The 25,603-nt window shown below is 42.6% G+C and overlaps 1 protein-coding gene across 10 annotated transcripts in view; it reads right to left on the bottom strand.

The window, feature by feature from the left end:
* Window positions 1–25,603, bottom strand: part of CAMK2G (calcium/calmodulin dependent protein kinase II gamma) — a 117,409-nt gene that overhangs the window by 91,078 nt on the left and 728 nt on the right. For all 10 annotated transcript variants that reach the window (XM_084210687.1, XM_084210692.1, XM_084210693.1 and 7 more), the window contains exon 2: window positions 24,169–24,263. In XM_084210687.1, the coding sequence (XP_084066813.1) occupies window positions 24,169–24,263 (95 nt within the window). The remainder of the gene's footprint in view (window positions 1–24,168; window positions 24,264–25,603) is intronic.

Below are 25,603 nucleotides of genomic sequence, written 5' to 3'. Positions count from 1 at the left end.
ACCAGATGTCTGCTGCTCTAAGGTGCTTTTCCAGTCTTCTCTGCCTCCTGCTGTGTAAATGTATTTTGTCCTATCCAGCTATTCTTACAAAAGACAGTGCTTAGGAACTTTTGGTTGCCTTCATAATAACAAGAGGCATCCTTTAGTCTTAACCACTGGGCAAAATCAGTTTGCAACTCTGTGATCAGATGTCCCAGGAATATAAGTGGGACAAGAGAAACAATGAGTCATATTTCGGCAAAAATACACCAGATCTTTATTTTGCATCTTCCTGTGTTCGTCAAGTGCAAGGCTGCTTCCCTCTGCTCCTCATACTTTTAAAAGAGCAATAACTACCACCACTCCCCCCACTCCAAGAAAAAAGCTTTATTATTTCTTCTGATTTTTGCTGAACCATCATATTCCCAACATGTTAACTGTCTTCACCATGTCTGAATTATGCAATAGGAGAATTCAGATTCAGCACCAATTTAAGATACAGCTTTGTTCTGTGATTCCCCAGCCTATGACTGCAATTCAGTGGTTCCACTACCACTGTCAGCTTGGAATGTACTTTGAGATTCCCTCAGCTTATGAAATTTTATTACAAAGATAAAATATTTGCTCCTGGATCAGTTCATAAGATTCTGATTAGCAAAGCTCTGAGGGCATCACTAGAAGAGCTCTAATCATCTACCTCAGTAGACCAGACTGACCCAAAACATGACAGCTTATTAGCAAATATTTCATGTTATAGGAAAGATCCTTATGCTCGGCACATAAATTGGTAAAGTCTGCTTTTACTATGTAGAAAATGGATGTTAACATACAGATAGGTCATGACTAAGCATCAAGAAGAATTTGAAACACCCTTCAAACAAAATACAGATCTAGCATTTCATACTAGCTGCAAAAAGAACACCTAGCATTTCCTATGACAACTTCTAGCACTAAATTTTCAGATGCTTTGAACAGCAATTAACTTAGCCTAATAGCCCAGCCATAACAGACTACACCATTTTACAGAAACACAATCCAAGACTAAAATTGTCTGCATTCTAAAAGGTTGAGGCCCGCTATGACTCTCTGCTTTACCACAGATGATGCCTGCCCAGCAATCTGACTTGCTTTGACCAGACATTAGCTACTTCTGAATGAATGGAGACAGACAGGAGAGAAAAGGATGAAAAAAAGAGAGGGTATTGGGCTTTCTGTCTGAATTTAATACCAAACCTCAGCAGACACCAAAATGCAATGACTGCCTTATCACCTTATTACACAAGCTACGAGTAAGGTTTTTAAGGAAAAAGGGCAATATTGCCCCAGAGATACCCATTTGCTATAGGTGCTTCTAATAAAGGGCACTTCTTGGTGCCTCCTCTTCCATACCAGCTACACAGAAACTATGCTCTAATATTCAAACATTAAATGCACTTTGAAGAGGCACCCAGTCATTTATCCCGATTCTCCAGAGTCAAAAGACATTCTAGACATCTTGGAAGTGATGGCAGATTGTGATAAACTGCATCTTTGTTCACTATGCTCTTTTGCATACTTTTCACAAATCATAGAAAGGGTGATAGAAGGAGAAGTGGCAGCTACTGCAAAAGACATTATCCCCTAGCAAAGGATTCATAGATGTAAAAGCCTTCCTTCCCTACCAGCCAACAGTTAACCCAGGAGTGGGAATAATAAAACACTGGATTGCAGCACTGAATGACCAAGTCAATGAAGAGAAAGAGGAAGAATATTTACGTAGATCCTGTAGGCAAAACACACATTTTTAAAAATGGAATACCTAAGTTCCATTCCAAAATACCTAGAAGTGAAAAAAATAGCAGAATTAACATTGTCTATGCAAATTGGTAGTGATGCCACATCATAGATGTGATTAGAGAATGCATGATTAGATGTTTGATCCCAAGGAATGCTCAACAATGGGAATGTCAAGATAAATTATCCCCAATAGAAGCATGGGTGCTCAGTGCTTCCGCCTCAAAAACAGACAAGCTAAGGAGAGCAAGAGGCAATTAATGAAGTCCAAGATTTAGCACAAGCTTACATCACAGTATTCAGGTTTGTGGAATTACTTTTTCCCTTCCTTCTGTTAACACCTTGTTAGATGATATGAAATTCCAGGGGAAATCACCTCTGTTTTGATTTTTCAGTAAGGAAATCCCAATCTTTTCAAACACACAAGTCTAAGAAAACAGAGCAGAGGCATATCTTGGTAATTCTGGGTCAAATTCACAAATCTTGGACTTGTGGCAGTGTACAGCAGGAAAGAGCAAGACCTGGAAAAGAAAATCTGGCCAAATGTGCATGTAAAGCTGGCACTGGTGAGTGGCCTTGGCCATCAGGCCACAAAACACTTTGCACCAAGAACTAATTTCTCCTTTCACCTACAGAGCAGCGCTCTGCACACCCCCATCAGTGCTCTGCTCCCCGCTTCACTGCCAGCCACCTCCTTCTCCATGAGCTGCCCTGCTTCCTGTCTAAGAATCTTGCAGCTTCACTGGGGATGCAGCAGCTCACCATACAGTATATTTGTTGGCTCCATTTTAAAGGAAGCTCCTAGCCAATGCTCCTACATGCCCTAGGCATCCACTGGATTCCAATCTCCACACAGAAACAGCTTCAGAAGCCTGTTTTCAAGAAGGTGATTGTCTCCCCCAGATGGCTCAACAGTCTCTACAGTAGGGGTTGAGTGCTCTATGGCAAACACTCCAACTGCTCTCTTCCACAAAGGACACATACATTAGCATATAAAATATCCTGAAAAATTACATGAACCTCCCAAAACCTGCTAGAGGCAAGGAAAAGTGGTTTGAAATGCTTTCTTTATAGCATAGAAACAGCTCCTCTGTAAGCAGGCACTAACACCTTTCTACTTAGCACCAGAGGATGAAGAGACAGAAGAATTGCCACTGAGCTGGACATTGTCTATCCATCTAGGACTGCTTTGAGCATGTGATCCTGCCACAGATGGCAGTTAATAGGATGGTGCCTTCTTAGAAGATGAAGTTCAATTAAAACCCTGAGGGGTGTGGTACCATTAGTTTTAGTTGGCAACCAGGGTACAGAACCAAGAAATTAAGTCTTCACTAATCAGTGCTGCCCCCAAAGCGGAAGAAGAAACATGAAAATCTCTCCTTTGTACTAAAAATCTCTCCTTTACAGGAAAATCTCTCCTTTGTCCTAAAATGTGCCCACTTTGTCCCAGAGCATGGAAGTTCTCCCAATATACAGAACCTATAACCACAAAAAACTGTAATTCTTAGTAGAAACAGAGCAGTAACAGAACCAGAGAAATCCTTTTCAGTGAAGATGGACAAGGTGGTCTTGTACTAAGTCAAGCTATTCCAAGTCTGCCGGCTGGCATGACAGGCTGTCCTAGCTCAAAAGGGAATTACTAAAATGTATATGGGAGTGCAATACTGAGTGGGAGGACACCAAGGCAGAGATATAGGTAGCTTTCACTACTCTAGACTTTCCCTGTAATGCCTTGCTGTTTATTCATATGAACAGCCATCATCCAGGCAGTCTCCTTGTGTCCTTTCCTAAGCAGGAACGTAGGGTTTTTTGTATCTCAAATCCAATAAAATCATTGCCAATCCTCCCCTTTCCTTAAGCAGGATTATTCACATATTGAAAAGCAATGTATATCCTGTCTAACTAAAACAGCACATGATGCGGAGGTGGCAACACACAAAAATACAAACATAGCCAGATGAATAACTATGCAAAAAAATCACTTTTCTACTCCATGCAAAAAAATCACTTTTCTACTCTACTCTGCTCTGTGTTGTTGACTCAGATGCATTGATTTGAACAGACAAAAATAAAGGGTTTTACTACTGCTGCTCCCACTGAATCTTGGGAAAGCAAAGCCAAGCCTACATGCCCCAGTCTCAGCTAGGCTCAGTCTGGGAAGTTCTTTAGCTCTAGAAGCCCCAGCTCTGCAAATCCCCAGCAGGAACTGCAGATCACGGGCACATATGTAGAAGAATAATTAGTTTCAGAGCCAAGACTGTGCTCCTCCCCCACCCCTTAAATTAAATAAGCCAAGAAAGAGTACACAGCCATCCAGTCATTCTTGAAGAATTATTTTTCTGACTAGCTCTGCACTTTAGGGATGCCATTTTTCATTATTGTTAATAGGTCTCATTAACTAGAAGCTCTTAAGCACAAGACCATTACTAAATGCAGTTTACACTGCACAAAAGCAATGCCCTTATTGTAGCAAGGGCAGAAGGGAAGGAAACAGTTTGCCTTTCCATAAATACCAATAATTCAAACCCAAGCACTATTTTCTCTTCATTTGGGTTCACAGTTACTTCAAATTAGTAGACAGTTAAGAGAAGGATGGTTTTAAAGATCTCCAGTTTGCAATTAAGCTATACCTCATGACTTAAAAATGAACAATACCTCATTTTAAAACAGAAGCTTTACTCAAGCCAAACTTTCAGACCTTTCTGGGGTTAATGATCACATCATGGACTTGTGAAGATATGCAACCACACCCTTAAATTTCAGGCACATAAGCAACCTAAAGAAACAAATACATATTTCCCCTCTCTCACATACAGACAGAACAGTGAACTCTCACTTCTGCTGAAAGTCTGAAATAATATGTGTATTTGGAAGCCCAAAGAGAAGCCTCAATAAAAATTTCACTTTTATGAAGCTACAGAACTACTGAGCACACAGGGAAAGTTGACTTCTTCCTAGAAGAGTCAGCCCAGGCTGGCGCTCAGAGGGATGTGGACAAGTTCAAGAAGTGGGCCCATGGGAATCTCATTGGATTTAACAAGACCAAGTGCAAAGTGTTGCACCTGGCAGGGGCAACCCCAGGCATCAATCCAGGCTGGGGTATGAACCAATCCAGAGCAGCCCTGCTGAGAACTTGGGGGTGCTGGTGGATGAGACACTGGACACGAGCCAACAACATGCACCTGGAGTGCTGCCTTCAGCTCTGGAGTCCCCAGCACAAGAAGGACATTGATTGGTTGGAACGAGCCCATAGGAGGGCCACCAAGCTGATTAGAGGGATCTAATCAACTCCTCCTATGAGGAAAGGCTGAGAGAACTGAGATTGTACAGCTGGAGAAGAGAGGGCTTCAGGGTGATCTAACTGCAGCCTTCCAGCACCTGAAGGCAGCCCACAAGAAAGATGGAGAGGAACTATTTATAAATGGCAGGCAGGAGAAGGAGCAATGTCTTCAAACTGATAGAGGTTTAGATCAGATACTAAGAAGAAATTCTTCCCTGTAAGAGTGGTGAGGCATTGGCACAGGTTGCCTGCCCCATCCCTGCGAGTGTTCAAGGCCAGGTTGGATGGGACTCTGAACAACCTGGACTTCTGAAGGATGTCTCTGTCCATGACAGGGGGGGCTAGAACTAGATGATCTTTAAGGTCCTTTCCAACCCAGGCCATTCTATGATTCTGTGATTCCACGAAAATTGAAATCCACTCAAGAGTCAGAGAAATACCTTCTCCACTTATTTTAGTGTTTCACTTATTTTAGTGTTTCACAAAACTTGTACAATCACCAGGGCTTTCAGTTAGTAACATAGCTGACACCACTACAGCTTGTGCATTGAAACAGCTAGCAACTTTTAATATCATTTTCCATGGAGAAGGCTTGACATCATGCTCTTCACACTTTCAATTCAAATATTGCTTAACTCAAAGTGAATTTCTAATCATGAACAGACACCCTGTTTGTTTGGAGGTGACCAACATATCATCCACAGAGAGAAGTAGAACAATGTTTATAGCTCCAGCGTAAAAAGCCAATACCAACCATGCACCACATAGAGGTTGTTCACAGGATTGAACCTGGGAGAATAGTGTTTCACATCCTCCTTCACAGTATTAACATTCTTTTATTCATAGGAGGTAAAAAACTGGGGGTGGCAGGGAAATGCTTTTTAAGTGTCTTTTATATAAACCTGCACCTCACAGAATTTCTAAAAACAGCATCATGGAATACTACATTTTCTTGAAGCTTTTCTTTTCTCCTCTGTCCTCCATCAAAAAAATCCACTAGCAGAAAAATTCTTTGCAACCTGGAGGCCAAAACATTATGTGCAATAGTGCTAGCATAGGTCCCTGCATGAGCATTAGTCCTCAGCAGCATTACACACTATGCAAACCTGCTAAAGATGAAAACAAAGCTCAAGCACAAAAAGACAAATACAATTTCCAAAAGTGGAGAAAGTCAAGTCATGATAGACAGTACCTAAATTTAATATACACTCATTGCCAGACCTCGAATTAATTTTGCCTCGTATTCAGTAACCAATGGTGTCTGAAACCTGCTAATTCAGGTAGAATAGCAACAATACAACTTGCAACATGCCAGAACATTAGGACAGCCAGATGGCAGAAAGGACAGACTGAAAAAGGATAGTGTCTGGATGTACATTGCTGCTTTTTTTCTGCTGTTGTTGTTTTGTTTTCATGGTTTTTCTTGCTTGTTTGTTTGGGCTTTTTTGTATCAAGACATAGGATGAATCATTCCCAACATCCACACCTTCCTCCATCTTTCACTCTCCTGTTCTGGTGTTAGGAGAGCACCTTTCTCTCCAAAGGGAAGCCTGCATTCTTTGCTGAAGTTATAAAGAAAACAACTGTCAACAGGAAAAAAGAAGTCACGTATCTATGTTTCAGGATGATCCCAGTCACCCTGTACAAAGGAAAGAACTGATGAATCTCGCAATGCAAAAAACACAACCTGAAGAAGTAACTGTGTAAACCCTCTCCTTTTTTAAAAGCATTCCTCTTCTAATATACTGACTTAAATTACACACAAGTTTTTAATTCTTTTTTTCTTATCTACAATATTTGTCTAAAGGCAACAAGTTTGAAATGAATTATTGAAAAGATAAATTTTCTATGCATTGCATAACCACATTTGTTTTTATTACAGAAAGGGCAGACCAGAGCCTCTAACTAGTTTTCACACCACACTTTAATTAACCTTAATCACATTCCACCTCTCCCTACTATTTCCCTTTTCCCTCTACTCTTATATGGCTATTCGTTGCAGCACTGCCACAGTATGGTTTCTAACTGTCTTCTAAAGAAAACCAGAATCACCCCATTTGAAAAGTAAGCAGTATCCCCAGCATACACATTATTAAGTGTAGAATAGCTTTCTGGTCATTCCCTTACGGTTTTTATTCCTTCCCCTGGCCTGGCTTTCAGTTAATGACAGGTCTTCAGCCCTGTCCTATAACTTCTCATTATTCCTTCCAATGAGCTAACAGTAATCTTCTTAAACACACACAAGATTTTATTCCTCCCTGGGTGGTAAAGGATGTTCTGCTCTTAAAGACTTCATATTAGTTTGACATTATCATATGGTCAAGAGGGCTTGCAGTAGGGCTTGCTCAGTATACCTTGAGCACCTACAGCTGTTTCCTGGGGAAAGATTTCAAATGCGTAAACCATGCATTAATATGGATGCTTCTAAATTCTCCAGGAAGGCAGAAACCTTTGCACTAACAGACAGATTATTAGCCAAAAGACACAGCAAGAGCGGGGTAGAACAGTTACCTGACAGCATCCCATAATCCAAATTTTCACAACCGAATCAATTACTTAGCTCTCAAAATGCAGACAATTATAGAGTTTAGGTAAATTCTTGTCATGACATTAGGGTTTTCTTAACTCTTAGGTACAGTTGCTTATCTTAGAGATTTAAGTTTTCATTTCTGCCACCTTACTTAAACAATTCAGAAAATAAACTATTGCAGATGGTACTGTCCCTGTAGTTATGAATACAAGTTAATAATTTTACATCTAAGTGACTTCCTTTAATTATTCTGATTGGTCTTCACACACACACACACACAAAACCATGGTGTGTTTATTGTCATGTAAGAGCCTTCTGTACCAACAGCAGTTACCTCTGATTGAGTTTTCAATCCTCTTCATCTGGAAAAATCACTGAAAGGGAGAGAGTCCAAAGGCATACCAAATGTAACATATTTTGGAGCTGTATTACACAACAGTAAGCAAATCAGAGCACAAAGTAGTACAGAAAACACATCAAAATATTATCCCTGTAACAGCAAACTATACCACAACTCCTCATTCTACTACATGCTTTAGCCCACGTTATTTCCTGCCAAATGCCCACAGTTTTTTTTCTACCTACACTCTTCCTATCACTGTTACAGCAAAGAATATGACTTGGACTCTTTTCCTAACTCATCATGGCTCATTGCCAAGTGTTCTGGAAAGCACTTGAAAATTTGCATCTTTCTCAGTATTCCCAAGTGTAAAACAAGGCTAATACTTCCCTGCCCAGTAGTAGTACTGGGAGGATCAAGGATATTTAATGAAACCTCTTGTTGTATTACATAGTTGACAGGTAGAGCAACCAAGTAAGACCGAGGATACATGGTGAAAAAAAGCTGCAGGAACACTTTCCTTGTGGTGCAGAGGAGCACATTGCAGTGGAATGATGACATTCCTTCAGGTGGGGGAATACAAATTTTGGAAGGACAAAGCAGTAGGGGCAAAGAGAACCAAGCTCCTGGAAAACAAGACTAAACACCCACAAACTCCTGGAAAACAAGACTAAACACCCTAGGAAAAAACCTACTTGGAAGAGGAGGTTCCCAGCATTGACTCCACCTTTACCAACACATGAACAGAAACCATAATGCTCTCCCTGTGCACAAGGGGCCACAAAAGCTCCTTCTCAAACCCAGTGTGCTCCAATTCAGCCATCACTGTCAGAGCTGTCCAAGCCTGCACACCTACTGCATCCAGTCCCAGTTTTCCCATGACACAGCTATACGATGTGGTTCTTGAATAAAATGCTATATGATAATGCAGCCACTGGTCACCAAACAGCTGGATTTATTTTGAATGAACCAAGGAAATTTATGCTTGAATGAAAATGAGAGACACTCAAGAGGGAAACAACCTCAGAATTTCTGCATACTCCTAATACTGGTATTCAGCAGAACATCACTGTTCAATGCATAATGCCATCCTTCACTGCAGGAGATGCTGTGGGGCCTCTGTCCATGCAACACCAAGGTTACATCCATTGCTTCTTTTTAGCTATTCCAGCCGCTGGGAGAAGGAAGGATGCTAGAAATACTGCCTTGATTTGATATTTGAAAGACATGAATGAGAGAAGTAAACAAAAAAGAAAATCTTCTTAAAGGCACAGATGAATGGCACTGCACCCCAGTGCTGAATGACTTCCCTCCGAAAGAGATAATACCTCCGTTAAAATACGCTCTTCTGACAAGAAGGAACATCAAGCCCCAGGGGATTAGAATAATTAAAAAAAAAAAGGTCAAACCATCTATTTTAAGGCTAAGTTCCCCTAGCAATGCTAGGAGAACTTTAAATTAAGCAGAGCAAGCAGTAAATACAGAGCAGCTAACCAGACATTTCAACGAGAGAAGACTTAAAATGCACACATGTGCCACAGCAGATACCACCTGTAGCACAGCCACCAAAATACTTCTGTACCAAAGAGCAAAGCGCACCATGTCTCAGTAAATCCTTTGGCATCAGGGAAAGAGACAGCGTGGTTGCCTCTGGCTCCTGAAGAGTCCAAGAACTTCATCCTGTGCATATAAAGTGCTCAGGCTCTTCAAGGTATTGTATGGAAGCAAGACAGCAAGAAGACATAATAAAAGCTACCACTCACTAAAACAACTTCAATTGTCAGGATTACTTTAAAACATACGCAGGGTTATGCATGTATGCTACACACATAGAAACACTTTGTATCTAAAAGCATAAAGAGGAGTTTCTAAGCACTGATAACTTTGAACGTGCTATCTAATCAGGGAGGAGTCCCCCCCAATCTTTCTGTAAGCAGCTTTCCTTGCAGGCAGCTCACAAGTCTCTGTGTTGCACAGGCACAGCACCCACCCACTCGAGACTGCTGCCACCATCCCTGCACTACAGCCACACAGCTTCCTGATCCCAACAGCATCAGGCCTGAAAACCAAGTTTAACTTGGTTAAACTTGTTATCTTGATCCAAACTGTTACTTTGATCCAAAGCTACTCAAGGGGCTCTTGCTTCCTGTGCTCTCTTCCAGGAGTACAATACTGGCACACAAAAGCTATTTCCACATACACTCCAAAAGCTCTTTCCACATGCACTTTTCTCAGACCCAGCTGCAGAAGATCCTGGTTTCCAGAGCTACACTAAAGCAGCCCCTTCTATGGTTGCTCCAAGACATATGAAGATGTAAACAGATCTCCAGTCTACCAAGAGACTAAATAACTGCCAATCTTCACCACTTCAATAATTCCTTACTGAATGGTTCTTCTGAACTTGTTTTCCTGATTCAAGGCATAAGACTAAAAAGGAAAAGAAATGTGCTGCAATACAGAGGGAACAGACATATTCAGAGGAAAACACAGGTGCTTCTAAAGCCAAGTATTTTGTCAGCCCACAGCCTTGGTCAGTTGAGCTTTGTAATCTGCCTGTATTATATTCATGCTTTGTTAGCTATAGCTGCCATAAAGATCAACTTTTTGGGCGTTGCAAGTCACAGACCTGGGGGGTGGGAGAGGTGTTTCAAAAGAATAAGCACACACCTTCTCCTCTAGCCTAGACCAGCCATTTGGCAGCAACCCAGTGCAACATAATATATCCAGTACAAGGAGCAAATTGCCTGCGAGGGACTGGCCTGTACACTGACACACAGCTCTGCAGCACTGACATCCCTATATACAAAAAATAAAAAGTAAAAGGGCAGAAACAAAGTCCACTGCAATCAAAGAAAGGCTTTATTTATTTTTAATATCTTTTTTCTTGTTTTCTTCTTTTCCCCTGGGCTAATTCAGAAGCCCATTATACTTTTAACAGGGAGTTATGCTGCACAGTCACTGGGGCTGTGTCCCTAAGTGTTGGCAATGTATTTGTAAGGAACTCATGATCTCCATGGGCACCTTTACAAAAGAAAGATCAGGCATGCTATCAATGAATTGGGAGTCCTTTCTGCATCTCAGTGACATTTTCATCACCATAACTGGCCACGGGTAGAATATCCCAGGAAGCAAACCCTAAAAATAACTTCTTACAACAAGTCAGACAGTCCCCCAGCAAAAGGGGAGGGAACATTGCTTACACACAGTTAGCACAATTTGGTTATTACGAGAGGGACAACAAATGTCCAGAAAAGAGGAGAGGCAGAGAGGAAGCAGAGGAGGAAAAGCGGGTGTTGAATCATACATCATTTTTTTCTGCATCACCAATGACTGTCAATTGGAAATGCTTTCCCAAGTGGAAATAAAGAAATTGAAATAGAAATATGGAACCAAGTCTGCCCAGAATACTTTTAAATACAGTGAAGGAAGAAGCCTTGCCAGAATGCACCAGAATGAAAAGCATTATGCACTCCCCATAAACTGCAGGCACCTTGGAGGAAGGTCCTTTAGGGCCCTTTCCAGCGATGGCCTAAGGGGCCCTAGGAATCCCTGTGAGCTACAGAGGAATTTCTTCGCCAGGATATCCTCAGAAATTTGTGGACGGGGAACAAGGAAGCAATTGTACAAGTGCTCCTGTCATAGCTGATAGCCAGGCAGTCTTTCGAGGAGCTTCTGCTTCCTGCAGAGGAGAGGCAGGGGAAGAGCAGAACAACAAGTGGTCCACTCCTCAGCCACATGCTTAAAGCCACAAGCCCCCCAGCCAGCCTTCCTGACATGTGCTGGAGGGGCTGCAATCTTCTCAGAGTTCCCCTCAGATGGCTCACCTACCCCACTTGTAGCAGGGCTACTGCACACATGGCTCTTCTCCTCCTCCTTACCCTCACAGCAAGTCACTCGGCAGCAGTCCCCACCCTGCCAGGTGCAACACCTGAACAGCCAGGGCACTCCAACTGACTCCACCTGTAGGCTCTCTCCCTGGCATCATCCCTTTGCACTAGTACTTGTTCTCTCTGACAGCCATGCAACAAAAGAAAACACGGTTGTAAACCTGCAACCCATGGGGCCTCTGTGAACTTCTGACTGACATGCAGAAGCTCACAACAAGCTCCAAAATCTAACAGGACATGCTGTGTAAGAAGGGAGTGTGCTATAAAGACATCCTGACAGGACTGGCCCTAAGCAAACACCTGGTAAGACTGTGGCAGAGTGAGGAAGGGGAAAGCATGACAGGATTTTCCAGTTCCAGGATTGCTGCCCACTGTGCTTTTCCATGTTTTCCTGCCCCTGAGCAGCTGATGCATACACAGGCACAGAAGGGAGGGGCTCCTACCATCAGAACTGTGCTGCCATCCCTTTCTCCTCCTGCAAAAAGTCTTTTCTGAACAAGTTTTCCTGTGCTTTGGGGAGGACCCAGCCACAACTGCAGACACTGGGCTCACTTGCACTCACTCCCTCTTGATTTACAGAAATTCCCTGCTAACAGCTGCATTGCAGATGAACTCTCTTAAAGTGGACACGCAGTGAGACAGTAGGACACAGAGCTGCTCCAAAGGCAACCCAGACATATCAGCACCTCCTCTGCTGCATTCACAGCAACTGTACGTGCACAAGAACTCCAGCAGCTCTGTCTTAAACTCACCAGGCACAGAGGGTCCTAACAGCCTAACTAAGAGAAACCACACCAAGTGAGCTTATTTCTGGACATAAGTTCCCTTCTCCTCCCCATCAGCTGACCACATCAGGTGTTGTGGTTTTGGATGAACCAGCCAAATAAGTATCAGACTACAGCTGGTTAGCAGACAAGGTAACAGTGCGACAGGGAGGCAGATCGCAGCAGTGTCAAGTCACTGCAATGCAGGATCCAGGAATTCAAAGATGCAGAAGGAAGAATTTAAGTTCCTCTGGCTCACTAGAGCTGCACGTTGCCTTGTTCCTGAGCCAACCCCCACCACCCCTTTAGATAAGGTAACTGCAACCATTAGACCCAGGTTTTGTTTCCAAGACAGGGAAATTTTGGCTGTGCTTTCAAATGAGAAAAAACTTCAGCAATTAACATTTCATAATTCATCAGGGAGATAAGACACTTCTTGACTATTTGTGAAGTGGTAGGAAGGAAAGCTTTTTAAGCTAAGCTTCAGGACTACTGAAGAAACTAAATGTACATAGCCACAAAGAGTTAAGAAGGTATAATGTGCTTCCTTAAAACTGTAACCAGGTGTGCAGCAATATAAACTGCTAGCAGCAACTAGAGTCACCTGAACTTGTTAGCAATATTTGATAATGATTATCAAAAAAGCCAACTGCCCTGGGTCCCTTTTTTCATATCTTCTTCTTGAACTTGGCTGTCTGGAGAAGACAAATGAGAGCTCAACTCCCAGTCTACTACTGTAGAAGTGCTTCCGCACAAAGGACAAGCTGACCAACACTTCAGTCCTCTACATCATCCTTATTAAGTGCAAGAGCAATTCTGACAAACAGAGAAGGCTCTGCATCAAAAATTTTAATCCAGGCAACTTCATAACAAACAGCAGACACAACACAACACCCTAATCTGCAGAGCTGGCAGATTCTAGGCCAGATGACACACGAGTCAAACAAAAATGGGCAGAGCTGAAAGCCACTTTTCAATCTGCAATTCAAAAATCAGGAATATTTAAAGTAACACAGGAGTTGTGAATCACTACTTTAACTTGTAGTGAAGAAACACATCATGACAATTAAGCTTTGTCTCTGCACAGGCACCAGTTATAAAATAAAGCTGTGCAACTTCAATGCTTCTAATCTCTCTGACACAATCTCAACAGAGGACATTTGATACCCAAAGCTTACATGGACAGGGCCTGAGGCAGGCAAAATTAAACTTAACAGCACACCAATTCTATTGCCAAACGACAGAAAAGTCCTGCTTGGCATCACCAAGTCATACTCTCTAGTAGCCTCCAAGAAAAACGTTCCAGGGGCCAGTAAAGACAAGTTCCTCCTTCTACATCTACCTTTTTCCTCCAGCCAATGGGCAATTTCTTGGCCCGTTACTCATGAAATGTTATATGCTTTGACATAAAGGAATATGAGGAAATAAATAAATTTTTTATAAAAAGGAAAAAACAAACCAAGATACACATGGACATTTTCAGAATGGCAGCTGCTCTAATACAGTAGAAACACAAAGTTTATTTGGCAGGCACTGGAGACCAATATAGGATGAGTTTTAACCAGCTGTTTTCCCTGAAAAAGCTTCCAGGGTACCCATGTAATTTGAAATGTGCATATAGAAAGTGCATTGCAGAGAGAGCACTGGACTGTCCCCTATGAAGTCACATCTCGAGTCAGGTGTATGAGATCAGGTCTCTAGCAGCAAATAGAGCTGGATAAACACACACATCTCACCCATCTCCGGAGCTGCAGGAAACTTTACAGACTAAATTCTGCTGCACCTCTCTTGTGAAAGAGAGGTCCCTGTAAAAGAACAGGGAACAGAGGGAGTACAACAAAGTTTAAGGATTTAGCTCTTCAGTCTCCTTTTTTTCACGTCAGACATCAGGCTATGTCAGACTGCTTCTCCTTTTCTCACTGCTCCCCTGGGATTGAGAAAACCTCTTTCAAAAAAGAGTTGTCTTCAACATCAAGAAATGACATCTCTGTCTTCACAGCTATCACTTACCACAGTCTACACCAACTGACTTATCAGGGATGACACAGTAACTGCAGAAGATAAAGCACATCCAAACACTGAGTTGCTTCATAAGACAAGCTGCAGCCTACACCAGCTAACTCAGGTGCCTAGAAGAGGAGTAGAAGTGAAGGAAAGGAAAGAATCCTTTTCATAGGCTTTCAGAAACTGGCTTTGGAGGCCTTGTCCTCACATATGGCCTGTATTCACAGGAGCTTAAAAAGTCCACTGGGATTTGGCCTGGTGGGAAAGACCTATATCAATAATTTCCATAGATATAAGTGTCTCATTCTGTAAATAAATGTTTTAAGTTGAAGAAGCCCTTCTATAATGAAACTAGTTTTTATTACCACAATTCTACCTTACTAAGCCTTCAGACAAACATTTTATACTAGTATATTGCTGTTCAGAAGTTTTCCAGGCACAGCCAGATAGGTCTTTCCTGAAGCTGCCTGCAAGCAGGTATCATAATAATTTGCAGTACTGCAAAGAACCAAGCGATACCACATTTTGCTGAGCAAAATGAGAGCACTGAGATTTTGGGCAATGAGTGTAGAGACCCCCTCACCAGCTCTGTGCTCCCCAGCCAGCTGCAAATCACTAATTAGCCTAGGACCAGTCCTTATTGTGGTCAACCTCCACAAAGGAGGCTGCAGCACAGGGCCGTAATAGGGCTTCCTCAGACTCTAGAGGAGGGAAAACTGCCAAGCTTAGCCTCTCTCATGCACTGCCTGCCCACCATGCTGTCAACTGTGATATGCAGGGACACTGCCCCAGCTCTGGGAAAGGAATAAAAGCATATGCAGGGTCAAGAGCACTACGAGCCCTTGTAGTGCTGGTATGGTTTTGCATCAGACATTTTCAATGGCAACAGTCTTGTGCTATTGATGCCAGTAGTGCAGGCTGGTTAGAATCATGTTTGATAGTCTGCAACCTGCAGTCAACACTGAAACTTGATTTCCATTAACTCTAGCGCAGAAAATCTCTAAGCACAAAGTAAAGAACTAGACTTACTTGTAGGTATAGAGAATAGGAAAAAAAAGACTAAAAAAGAGAGACGATTTTTTCCCACTTCTTACTTTCCACCTGACAAGGCAATGCAAATCCCAATGACTTATGCAGTGAAAGGAGGGTGCATTCACCCTCTCTTCAAAGAGGAAATCTATCAGGGCAGTGTTGCTCAGAGTTTAGACTGGAGGAGGAATGCCAGTCTGCATTCCCCCCTGCCATCCCAGTTGTATAGGAAAGTGAGCCTGGCATTTCTCACTAGGATACTGTCTGTTAATTCATCACTCACCCTCCTCCCCTCCCTTCTCTCCTATGAGAAAGTTTGATCCTTTGGCTCACATGCATCTGGTAAATTTTTCAGTCCCTGTTTGCCACTGTCATCATGGCAACAGCCCCCAGAGATAACCCAGCAGCTCTGCCACAGCAGGCAGGCTGCCACTCCCTGTCTGATCTGCCATTTAGCCTTTGGCTCGTAGGTCTACAAAGAGCTGTGGCCGCTCCCAGGCTCATCATCGCAAGCATATTCCTTCTTTAGAGATAAGTTTACATGGCATTTGTTTTTCTTTAAAATTAACTGTGTCTTCATTCCCACAATGCCTGAGACAATTCTCAGCCCAATTTTTAGGACTCTGACAGAATCACACAAATAATCGCACTGCAAAAAGAGATGATGCCTTTGGGGTCCCAGAAAGAAAAGTTTTGTGTTTAACAGCGAAATCACCTGTGGCTTCTAGCAAAGAGAAAAGATTAGCTAGCAACCTTCTCTGAAGCACCACACTAACCTGGACTTGTCCCAGCGTCACAGGTAAGCACACTCCAGGCACAGGTAAGACAAGGGCTCATGGCTGTGGGGGCTTGGGCAACAGCTAACTCAGGACGGGAACTTTGGACGGGAGCAGGACAGGGGGTCACCAGAGAGATATGTAACTCGTGCTCTCGGGAACATAACGCGAAAGTTATACGCGCACACACATTCTCTGAAATGTCATCGCATTTACTCAACTCACATCTCAGAGATGGGGAATTCTCTTTCTGGCTCTGCCAGGAGCAGAGCAAGACAGATACTGACACCAGAAGTAAAGTCACATGGTCATCTCCTCCTCTCCTGATTCCATCATAAAAAGGCAAGATACATCATTGACCAGCTCTCCTGGCATCTCTGTATTAGTCTCAGACGTCAGTAATCAGCCGTTTGCACCAACATCCACATTTCCTAGTCTGGTCATCTAAATTGTGGGAGCAACAGAAATGTTACAGTATTCTCTGGGAGGGAAGGAGAGTAAAGCAGCATTACTAAAGGGCTATTTTCTATCAAAGCATTATAAATTAATATAATTATGGGTTAAAATAACTGATCCGTGAAAAACAAATGAACATTCAAAATGAACTCAAAATTAAAAAGGAAAGAAAGGCAAATGAAGAGTAAAAGGTGAAAAAAGCTACAAGGAAATAAAATCTAACAACTATAGACTCAGTTTCAGCAGAAAGTCAAATCCATGCTACACTTAACTTTGGCTACCCTTAGTGTTCAGAAAGCTTACTTCTAAGATAGTGCCAGCCCATTTCTTCGGAGGTATTCTGCAACTGTTGTCCAAAAATCATGCAGGCAGCAATACCAGAATGTTTGGGGAGATGTAACCAAAGTATAAAGTGGTATTTAAATTTAATAAGGTATAAAAAGGAACATGATGTTAGCCTAATTCATAGGACCCCAATTTTTGAAGCATTAAGCTTATTTTTGTAAGGACCAGCAGCAACTACAGCAGTTGAAGTTACAGGGTCAATTTCCTCCATACACTAAAAAAACCCCAAAACATCTAGTGAGCAACTCAAAATTTTAAGGATGCATTTGCCCATCAGAAATCAATGCACCTCTGTTTTCTCAAAGATAACTACTCTGAGCACTGACATCACTTCAGTTGCAGGCAAACACACAATGATGTGAGATGCTCCACATTTCTTTTTACAGCATTCAAGGCTTCTTTCCTGTGCTGGTGACCCTGGTGCCAGGCAATATTGCCCTCTTTGCCCAACCAAGCCAACAGCAATAGCTCACTTTATAGTCAAACACTGGCATATGAATGTGGGTTTTTTTTACATCTGTTATGTTGGTAAAAAGCAGGAGATTTCAAGAACAGAGGAAACAAAAAGAAACACCTGAATAACCAAAACAGGTGACAGGTCAGAAAAAGTGGGGGGTGATGCCTTCATTGTCAGGGTTGTGTTCACAAACAGCATAGTGAACAGCACAGAGAAATTTTTGCATTAGCATGCTTCCCTTTTAAAAACTGTCTTCACCCAATCTGGAGGGAAGAACAACTAGAATACTTGCAGGGCGTGGAAAGGAACAAAAATATTGTGACAGTCCTCTCTTAAAACAGTGGAACAGTGGTGCTAACCCATTGTTGGGGAGTAGGGCACTCTTTAAAAATTTCTTTCTGATCCACAGATGAATCCCCCTCTAGTGATGATTTTGCTAGCTGTCTAGAGAAGGATTAAATTTGGAGACTGAAATCTCTGTGATACACCACAAAAAAAAGCATCCTTCTTACAAGGATCCTTCTTACAAGAACTCCAAGTAGCTCTCCTTACCCAAAATATCTACAGGCTGCTCAACACCCTGCTCTTCACCCTAGGGACACCTACAAATATTTCAACCATGGCTCGCTGATCAGAGTAAATGCTCTAGAGCCAAGGGCTTTGGGACACGTGCAGGAGTTAGTCTAATCACATTTCTGCCATACACAAATCCAGTTTATATTGGGAAAACAAGAAACCTGACTCTCTCACCAAGCTTCTTTCTCTAACCTCGTGCAGAGGCAGTAGGAATTCCTGCCCAATCTGTGTGCCCACTTCCCCCCCCCCCCTCATTGTTAATGCCGGAAATTTAATACTCAATGTGACCACTGAGAAGACAGACACAAGCTGAAATCCTGTCTGCTCTGTTCCAGCTCCTTTATAAAATATACAGCGTAAACTGAGAGGCAACCTGGGGTAACCCCAACCATCACTAACATCCACAGTGGGAGGAAGCCAGCTTCTAGCCATAGTGAGCCACAGTAAAGCAAGGCTTCCACCACTCACCACCCCAACAATCTCTGCTGGCTCTCACACCAGGGTATTTTCCTGCCGGTACTGATATGTTGGGGCAGGCAAAAAGCCAAGCTGACCCTCAGCAGCCCCCCACTAAGTTCCCAGGTCCAGCCTCTCCTCCAAGGTCAGGGTCTCCTCTTTGGCACAAGCCCTCCTCCTTCTCCAAACACCTCTTCCCATCCAATTCCAAAAAATGAAATTTCTCCTACTGGTGTATATATACTATCTGAACCCCTCTTCCCCTGTGCAGGGGACTGCAAGCAGAGGCAGGTGGGAAGAACAGGGGGAGGCAGGCTGCTGGCGGGAGGTAGAAGGCTGCTGTTTCTAACATCAGCTGAGCAGCCTCACCACCAGCCCCTGTGGCACTTGTGTGCTGTGGGGCACAGTGAAAAGTTCAGCCACTTGCTACCCACAAACCCACTCCACCAACTAATTCCTCCCCTGCAGCCCCATCCCGAGCACCCAGACTCTTACAGTCGCTCCACCAGGCAGTTCCCAGCCTCATACGCTGCTCTGGGGGGTGTGCAGCACTCTGCTCTCTGCTTCCCTCCATGTGTGCAAAGACCTCCAAAAAATTTCCAACCCACTGCAGCTGGTCAGCTATATATGCTCCCAGCATCTCTCAGACTTCTGCACACAGCAAAGGGGAGGCACGGGGTGGAGCCGGGGCACAGGGAAGCTCTTCACTCAGCCCATGCTGCAGGAAGGAAATCTTCTCTCCCAAACCAAATGACTGGACCTGATTTGGCTGCTCAGCAAGTACAGCTGAGCAGACACAGTTTGATTTGTCACCCTCTGCAAGAAAGGACATTTGTCCTCAACCTGCAAACACAGGAACACATAGAGGACACCCATCACAGGACATTTCTATGCGAGTGTGGCTTTGCACTTGAGCCCCCCACATGCTGGGCTCGCCTGCCCTGGCGGAGCCGGTGGCCCGCTGCAGTGCAGCAGCCTGCACACAGCCAATTCCAGCAGTGTGCGCTGCCCCACAGACACTCGAAACCTGGCAGCCTCAAGAGCAGTCCAAGGGAGTTTTAATGCAAGCAGCAGCTAGGAACATGTACAGACCAGATCAAGAGAGATGTTAGGGACTGATGCTGCTAGACTTCCTCTGCAGCATTCAAGCTCAAGGTCCAGGCTGACATTTTCAACAAAACATATTGTAAAGCCCAAATCAGCAACCACTACGGAACCAAAAACCCGGACAATAGTGGTGTGGGAAAATAGCAGAGTTGGAAGTATAAAGAGTGGTTTTTTCCTGTTGGGGTTTGCTTCACAGAAGTAATTCCCTGCTCCTCCCACAATCCACATAATCTCCTACAGGAACAACAACAAAATAACTTAGTAGACTGCAAATTTTTATCTGGTTTACAATCTTGGAAAGATGAAAAACAGGGAGAGAAGCCACCTCTATTTCACAGTCAAAAGCAAAGCCACAGTAAGGACAGTGAAGTGGACTAACTTACAAGACAACTGTTTTTAATTCCTTCATCAAGAGATGTCACTTGCCAGAGTTAAAAGATATGGATTTTCAACAGCAAATTAAATTTAGCAATAGATGTAATACACAGAGATTTTTCCTTCCGCACCTAAAAAAAAGGGCAGAAATACTACCGGTGGTGGCAGAATCACTAAATACTATTTGATATTAAAAACATCCTAAAAATTATCAAATCCTAAAGCTCTGCCTACCTTTTTCAAAAGCCAGACTCTCTCTTGAAGTATATGCTAGCAAGTTAAATTGGGGATATCTCCCTACTGCCACTGAAGCTGCTGCTTCTCTCTTGATCTTTTTATCACTGCAAGTAATATTACTTTATTTGAACGTCACTGTAGCACTACTTGCTATGAATTTTCATGTTCAAAAAGTATATTCTAGTGAAAGCCACAAGACAACTTTCAAAAAATTACAGTTATTACTTCCCTCTACGCTAAAAGTCTGTGCATTCAATCCCGTAGGAATTTCAGATGACTGAAGCATTGTATTTCCTCCATGTGTAATAACAACTGCTCTTATATGTCAGCTGAACGCTGACTAAGGTGAAGTTCCTCTCCCTTTCCACAAGCATTTGGACCCTATTTAACATTACACATCTTGGCACGATCTTCACTGGGCAGACTTAAGCATCAACACAACATGAATAATAGCAAATACTTCACTAAAGCCAAAATATGAATTTTAATTTAGACCAGCTCTCACTGACAAAATTTATTAAATGAGAGAATAGGCATCCAAAAATCACAGACAGTATAAAAAAGAAACTCCTCTCAACTGCTGACTTGGTATTTTATGAAGGGTGAAGTTTACTAGACTGAAGCTGTTAGGACCAGCACTCTGTCCACCCTCCTTAATTTCACAGAGAAACACCATGCCTCTTCAAGTCTTTACCCTTTCATTGCATATAATTCACCCTGAAGCATTCCTCATCCTCCTTTTCAGCCACATACAGTAAGCTTTTCAGCACTTCCCAGTTAGTTATCTAGTATTTCTTCATCACAAGTCTTGGAAAACTAAGGTGACAAGAAGTACTGCAGGAGGAGAGCAAGGCTCTGTTACCATTGCCTTGAACAGATTCAAGGGAAGCACTACAGCAGGCAAAACTTCTGTGAAGCAGCGATGGGCTATACTTTGCAGCAGCAGCAAGATGCTGACTCTTGAAGTAGCAGTTACTGCATCAGGTGTCCATGCAGGTTCAAATTCTGCTAGAGATAGTATAAAATGTTAAATGTAGCTATGCTTAAATTAGAGAGGGGCTGGCTGTCCCCACATAAGGGAATATTCTGGCTCTCTGACCATGCCTAGAAGAAAACCAGCAGTGTGGGAGGAAGGTCGGGAAGGTGGGTTACCCTGCACAATGGACAGCGTGCAGCTGGGTGCACAGGAGAGCCTTGGACAGAGGTACTGATGGGCAGAGACATGGACAGCCCAAGGAGAAGGGCCAGCTTGGGGAAAGGACACATCAGGCAACACATATCCAAGATGCTGCAGAATTAATGCCATAATTCTGCTCCTTAGGGAGGCAGCTTTCTAAAATGCCTTTTTCCAAGACTTTCATTTTCAGGTTGCTGAATTGAATCTCCCTAATCACTGATTTACAGCTGCAATGTCTAAATAGCACGCATTTCTCCTTCGATGTTTAAAGACCTATTCCAAGGTGAATTCACTAACTTCCTACCAAAATACTCATGTCTTTTACTATAAGTACTTTTTGTTCTTACCCCTTGAGCTCTCAGCAAACACAGCTGGAATAATTGAGGAACCTACATATTCAGCTAAAGTCACCATCCACTTTTCACAGATTCCTCAGTTCTCAGTTAAAACTTCAACACAACCTGATCAGTACCTTGTTTCTGATACTCCTCTGTAGAAGCAGAAACACACATTTTCTTTCTTGGTTCTCCTCACATTTACCCTACCTAACCAGTACGTTTTAAAGTATATCATTGCCAGCTGCCTTGAGTTGAGTAGCTAATGACCAGGCTAGCAGCCTCAATGTATTTTATTTATAGGAGGGTATGAAATCTAAATAGTAAGTATAGATCAATACATTCACCCATACTTACTTTTCCTACTTTTTGGGTCATTAAACTGTCATCACCTTACTATGAAAAACAATTTGAATCTTTGCATTTCTCCCTCTGTAACTCATTAAATGACCAAACACTTAAAAAAATGATTCAATCAGTTTTTCTGAAAGTTTTGGCCCTCAGCTAATATATTTTTGAATTTTCATCTGTGCTCAGCATGCATTTTTTCCCATTTTTCTTATCTCCAGAGCTAACTTCAGTGCCCTGTTCTTTGTACGATAAGGGCTTAACCTTCATGATCAGTTAATCAAACAGCATCTCCCTTCTCCAAGCAGCCTGGTGTCCACTAACATCTGAGAAAGGCTCTCCTGAGCTTTAGTCCTCACCACAGGATGGACAGGGAAGTCTGGGGAGCAAACACAGCATTAATAGCCGTCAGCAAAGCAAAGCCACTCTTCAGACCTCTCCCATATTAAGTTGAACTAATTTTGAACCCAAGAGATTGGATATCCCACCTACATCATCAGGCACTGTCACGTGACCATTGAGGGGACACTGATTCTCAAAAGATCTGCAGCCACTTAATTAACAATCCAGGGCTCCACTGGTTGGTCCCCAAAACCACCTCACTCAGGCTAAATACTAAACACCTTAGTAGATATGCTTGCTTCCAGAAGTAAAAAAAGAAAAAGAAAAAAAAAAAAAAAGAACAAGAAAAAAAAGAAAAAAAAGAAAAAAAATCACTGCTTCACAGCACACTACCACTGACACTACTTCTTTATACAAACCACACAAACTGCAGTAAATGGAAATTTTTCACTATTCTTCAAGCTGTCTTCTGCTCTTATCATCACATTTCATATTCTGGCAAAAAGGAGAATACATATTCTATTTTTCTTTTTTGTAAGGATTAGGTAAAACATTATTCACTTCTAAATCATTTCTCAAGATCATTTGCTTTCTCCTCATGCTTTTCCCTTTCATTTCTCTCAACCCCCCTACTAAGCCCTCTACTCAACTAGCAAGATAATCAAGGGCTTCATACATTAATTTTGTGAAATCTGAAAGGCCTCTAAAGGCTTACAACTTTTCTTGCTCACCTTTTCTAGAAAGAGTTGCCTCTGGAATCTCAACTTGTTGTACTCCCTGTTTTCAGCATCTTTCATTGATGGTCAATTTCTCTCATTCTCCCCCTCATTCACCCCACCCACCCAATCCCTGTAGTGATTCCCTACACACTTGAGGATGCACATTCCCCTCACACTATATGGCTACTACTCTTTATGCATACTTATGTCCCTGGAAAGCAAAAGACTAACAGCTTAGAAGAGTTCGATTTTTTCTCTTTTCATAACACTACAGTCTAGTTTCAGGTTCTGTAAGTCTCCAGGAGTAATGAAAGCACAAACCCCTTGTTCTAATATGCTGAGAAATCAAATTGGCAAGACTTCTCCATCAAACATATTTCTGCCTATGAATGCAGACTTTTTAACTTCCAAACACACTACCTTTAACTACAGCAAGGCATATAGCATGAAAGGAGCAGGGCATATAGCAACTATCTTTCAAAAAAATAATCACATCTGTTCTGGTAAGACAAATCTCCTAGGTAAAAAAGACATTCAGCAAAATAAGTCTGCAACACTTCTCTTTATTATGAGTGATTGGTACAGACACACACATAGATGAATCTACCTCTAGCTCACGTTGAAGAAGAAAGATCTCAAGAAGAAAAAAGACAACATCACATTACAGAGTATCCATTTCCAGACACAGGAATTTTTCTATCATCCTACACTACCTTCTTTCAGGTTCCTCTTTGCCACACAACTCAATTATTTTGAAATGTCTAAAAATAATGACTGAAACAAGTAACTCCAGATCTCTTAAATTTATTACAGCCTCAACTCCAGTGAAGTATTTTCCTATTAATATAGGGAAGAAAGGTAGATAGAGACACTAACCTCTGGCTGACAGTTTTTTGGTGTTGATGATTTTTGCAGCATATTCCTGTGAAGAATTTTTCTTTACACATCTGCGGACCACAGAGAAGGCTCCCCTGGAAGAAAAATAAAGAGGGTAGGTGCTATGAAACTGAAAATGAAACTATAACAGCAACAATTTCTGTTCCCAGAGTGGACCAGATTAAGGAAAGGGCAGAAGACATACAGAGGAGGGACACAACACCTGAGAATCTGATGAACAACGTATGCTGTCTGATCAGCAAAAAACTTAAGTCTATATGGTACTCAAGCCTCCTGAAGACTCCTCAAGCTCTCTCACAGACAGTGCAGCAGGAAGAGCACACTGTGTGGGATGAGAGAGACCATACAGGCATAGAAATAGGACATGAAGGGATTGATAAACAAGAGACAGACAGAATGGCACTGCAAACACTAGCTGGTTAGTCCATCTCCCAGAGACAGCACCCCGACAATCACAGCACAAACCCAGGACTCACGTCTCCCATGCTCAAGTGCAAGCTCAGTCACAAAATCATTCCAACACTTTGCAGAAGTTACTAGTTCTCTTATATCCCTCAACCCACTTACAAAATGGGGATGCACATGTACCTACTAATGAAATGAGTAGAAAACTACAAGGCTTTCTACATTTCCTCAAGCTGGAAATATTGACTTTATTACAACTATTCCAAAGAGAATTACTCTTGGGGAAGAAGTCTGAGAGAGAGGGAAGAAGGATTTCTGTGAGGGGAAAAGAGTGAATACAAGAGACCAAGGTGAAAAGACAGAGACTGAAAATCTACAGGACTACACAATTAGCACTTGGAAACAGCCCCTTATTTTTTAAAAACACAAAAAACCCCCCATGGTGGGTAAAGAACAACAACTAGCTTTACAGGAAAGATCTGAAAAGAGGAAAGGACAAATATGAGAAAACTAGCAGAAAATTCCAAGTCCTTCAGATCAGGAATGCAAACCCATGTCTAGGGACAAATGTCCATATTTCAACTATGAGAGAGGGGAACAGAAGCTGCACAAGGGCCCCACAGATAGTTAGTCCTACAGAGAGCCTAAAATAGCTTGAATCCTTCCAATACTGCAGAGTCCTTCCTTTTTATCCCCTTCCTCAACCTCTACATACAAACCAATGAGCATCAAGGTGAGCACCAGCACTGGGGCCCGGGCTTGGTGACACACAGCTGCAGCAGCCTGGGGAGGGACAGGGACACCGGGCTATAGAGAAGAGATGCAGCAGAGCCCAGCAGTTGGTGCAGGAAGGGAGGGAGCAAGCAGTAGCACCCAGGAAAGCACTGTCCCCATAATCCTACTCTAGCCCTTTCTGCACTGCTTTCCTGCCCAACTGCGCTCCCCTGCAAAGCCCTGTCCTAGGGTGCAGCAGCAAGTCTGCCAATGCGGAGACAAGTGCGGAGAGAGG

The sequence above is a fragment of the Fringilla coelebs genome (genome assembly GCF_963513975.1).
Source record: "Fringilla coelebs genome assembly, chromosome: 8".
NCBI classification, from domain to species: domain Eukaryota; kingdom Metazoa; phylum Chordata; class Aves; order Passeriformes; family Fringillidae; genus Fringilla; species Fringilla coelebs.
This window is presented reverse-complemented; position numbering and strand designations above follow the sequence as displayed.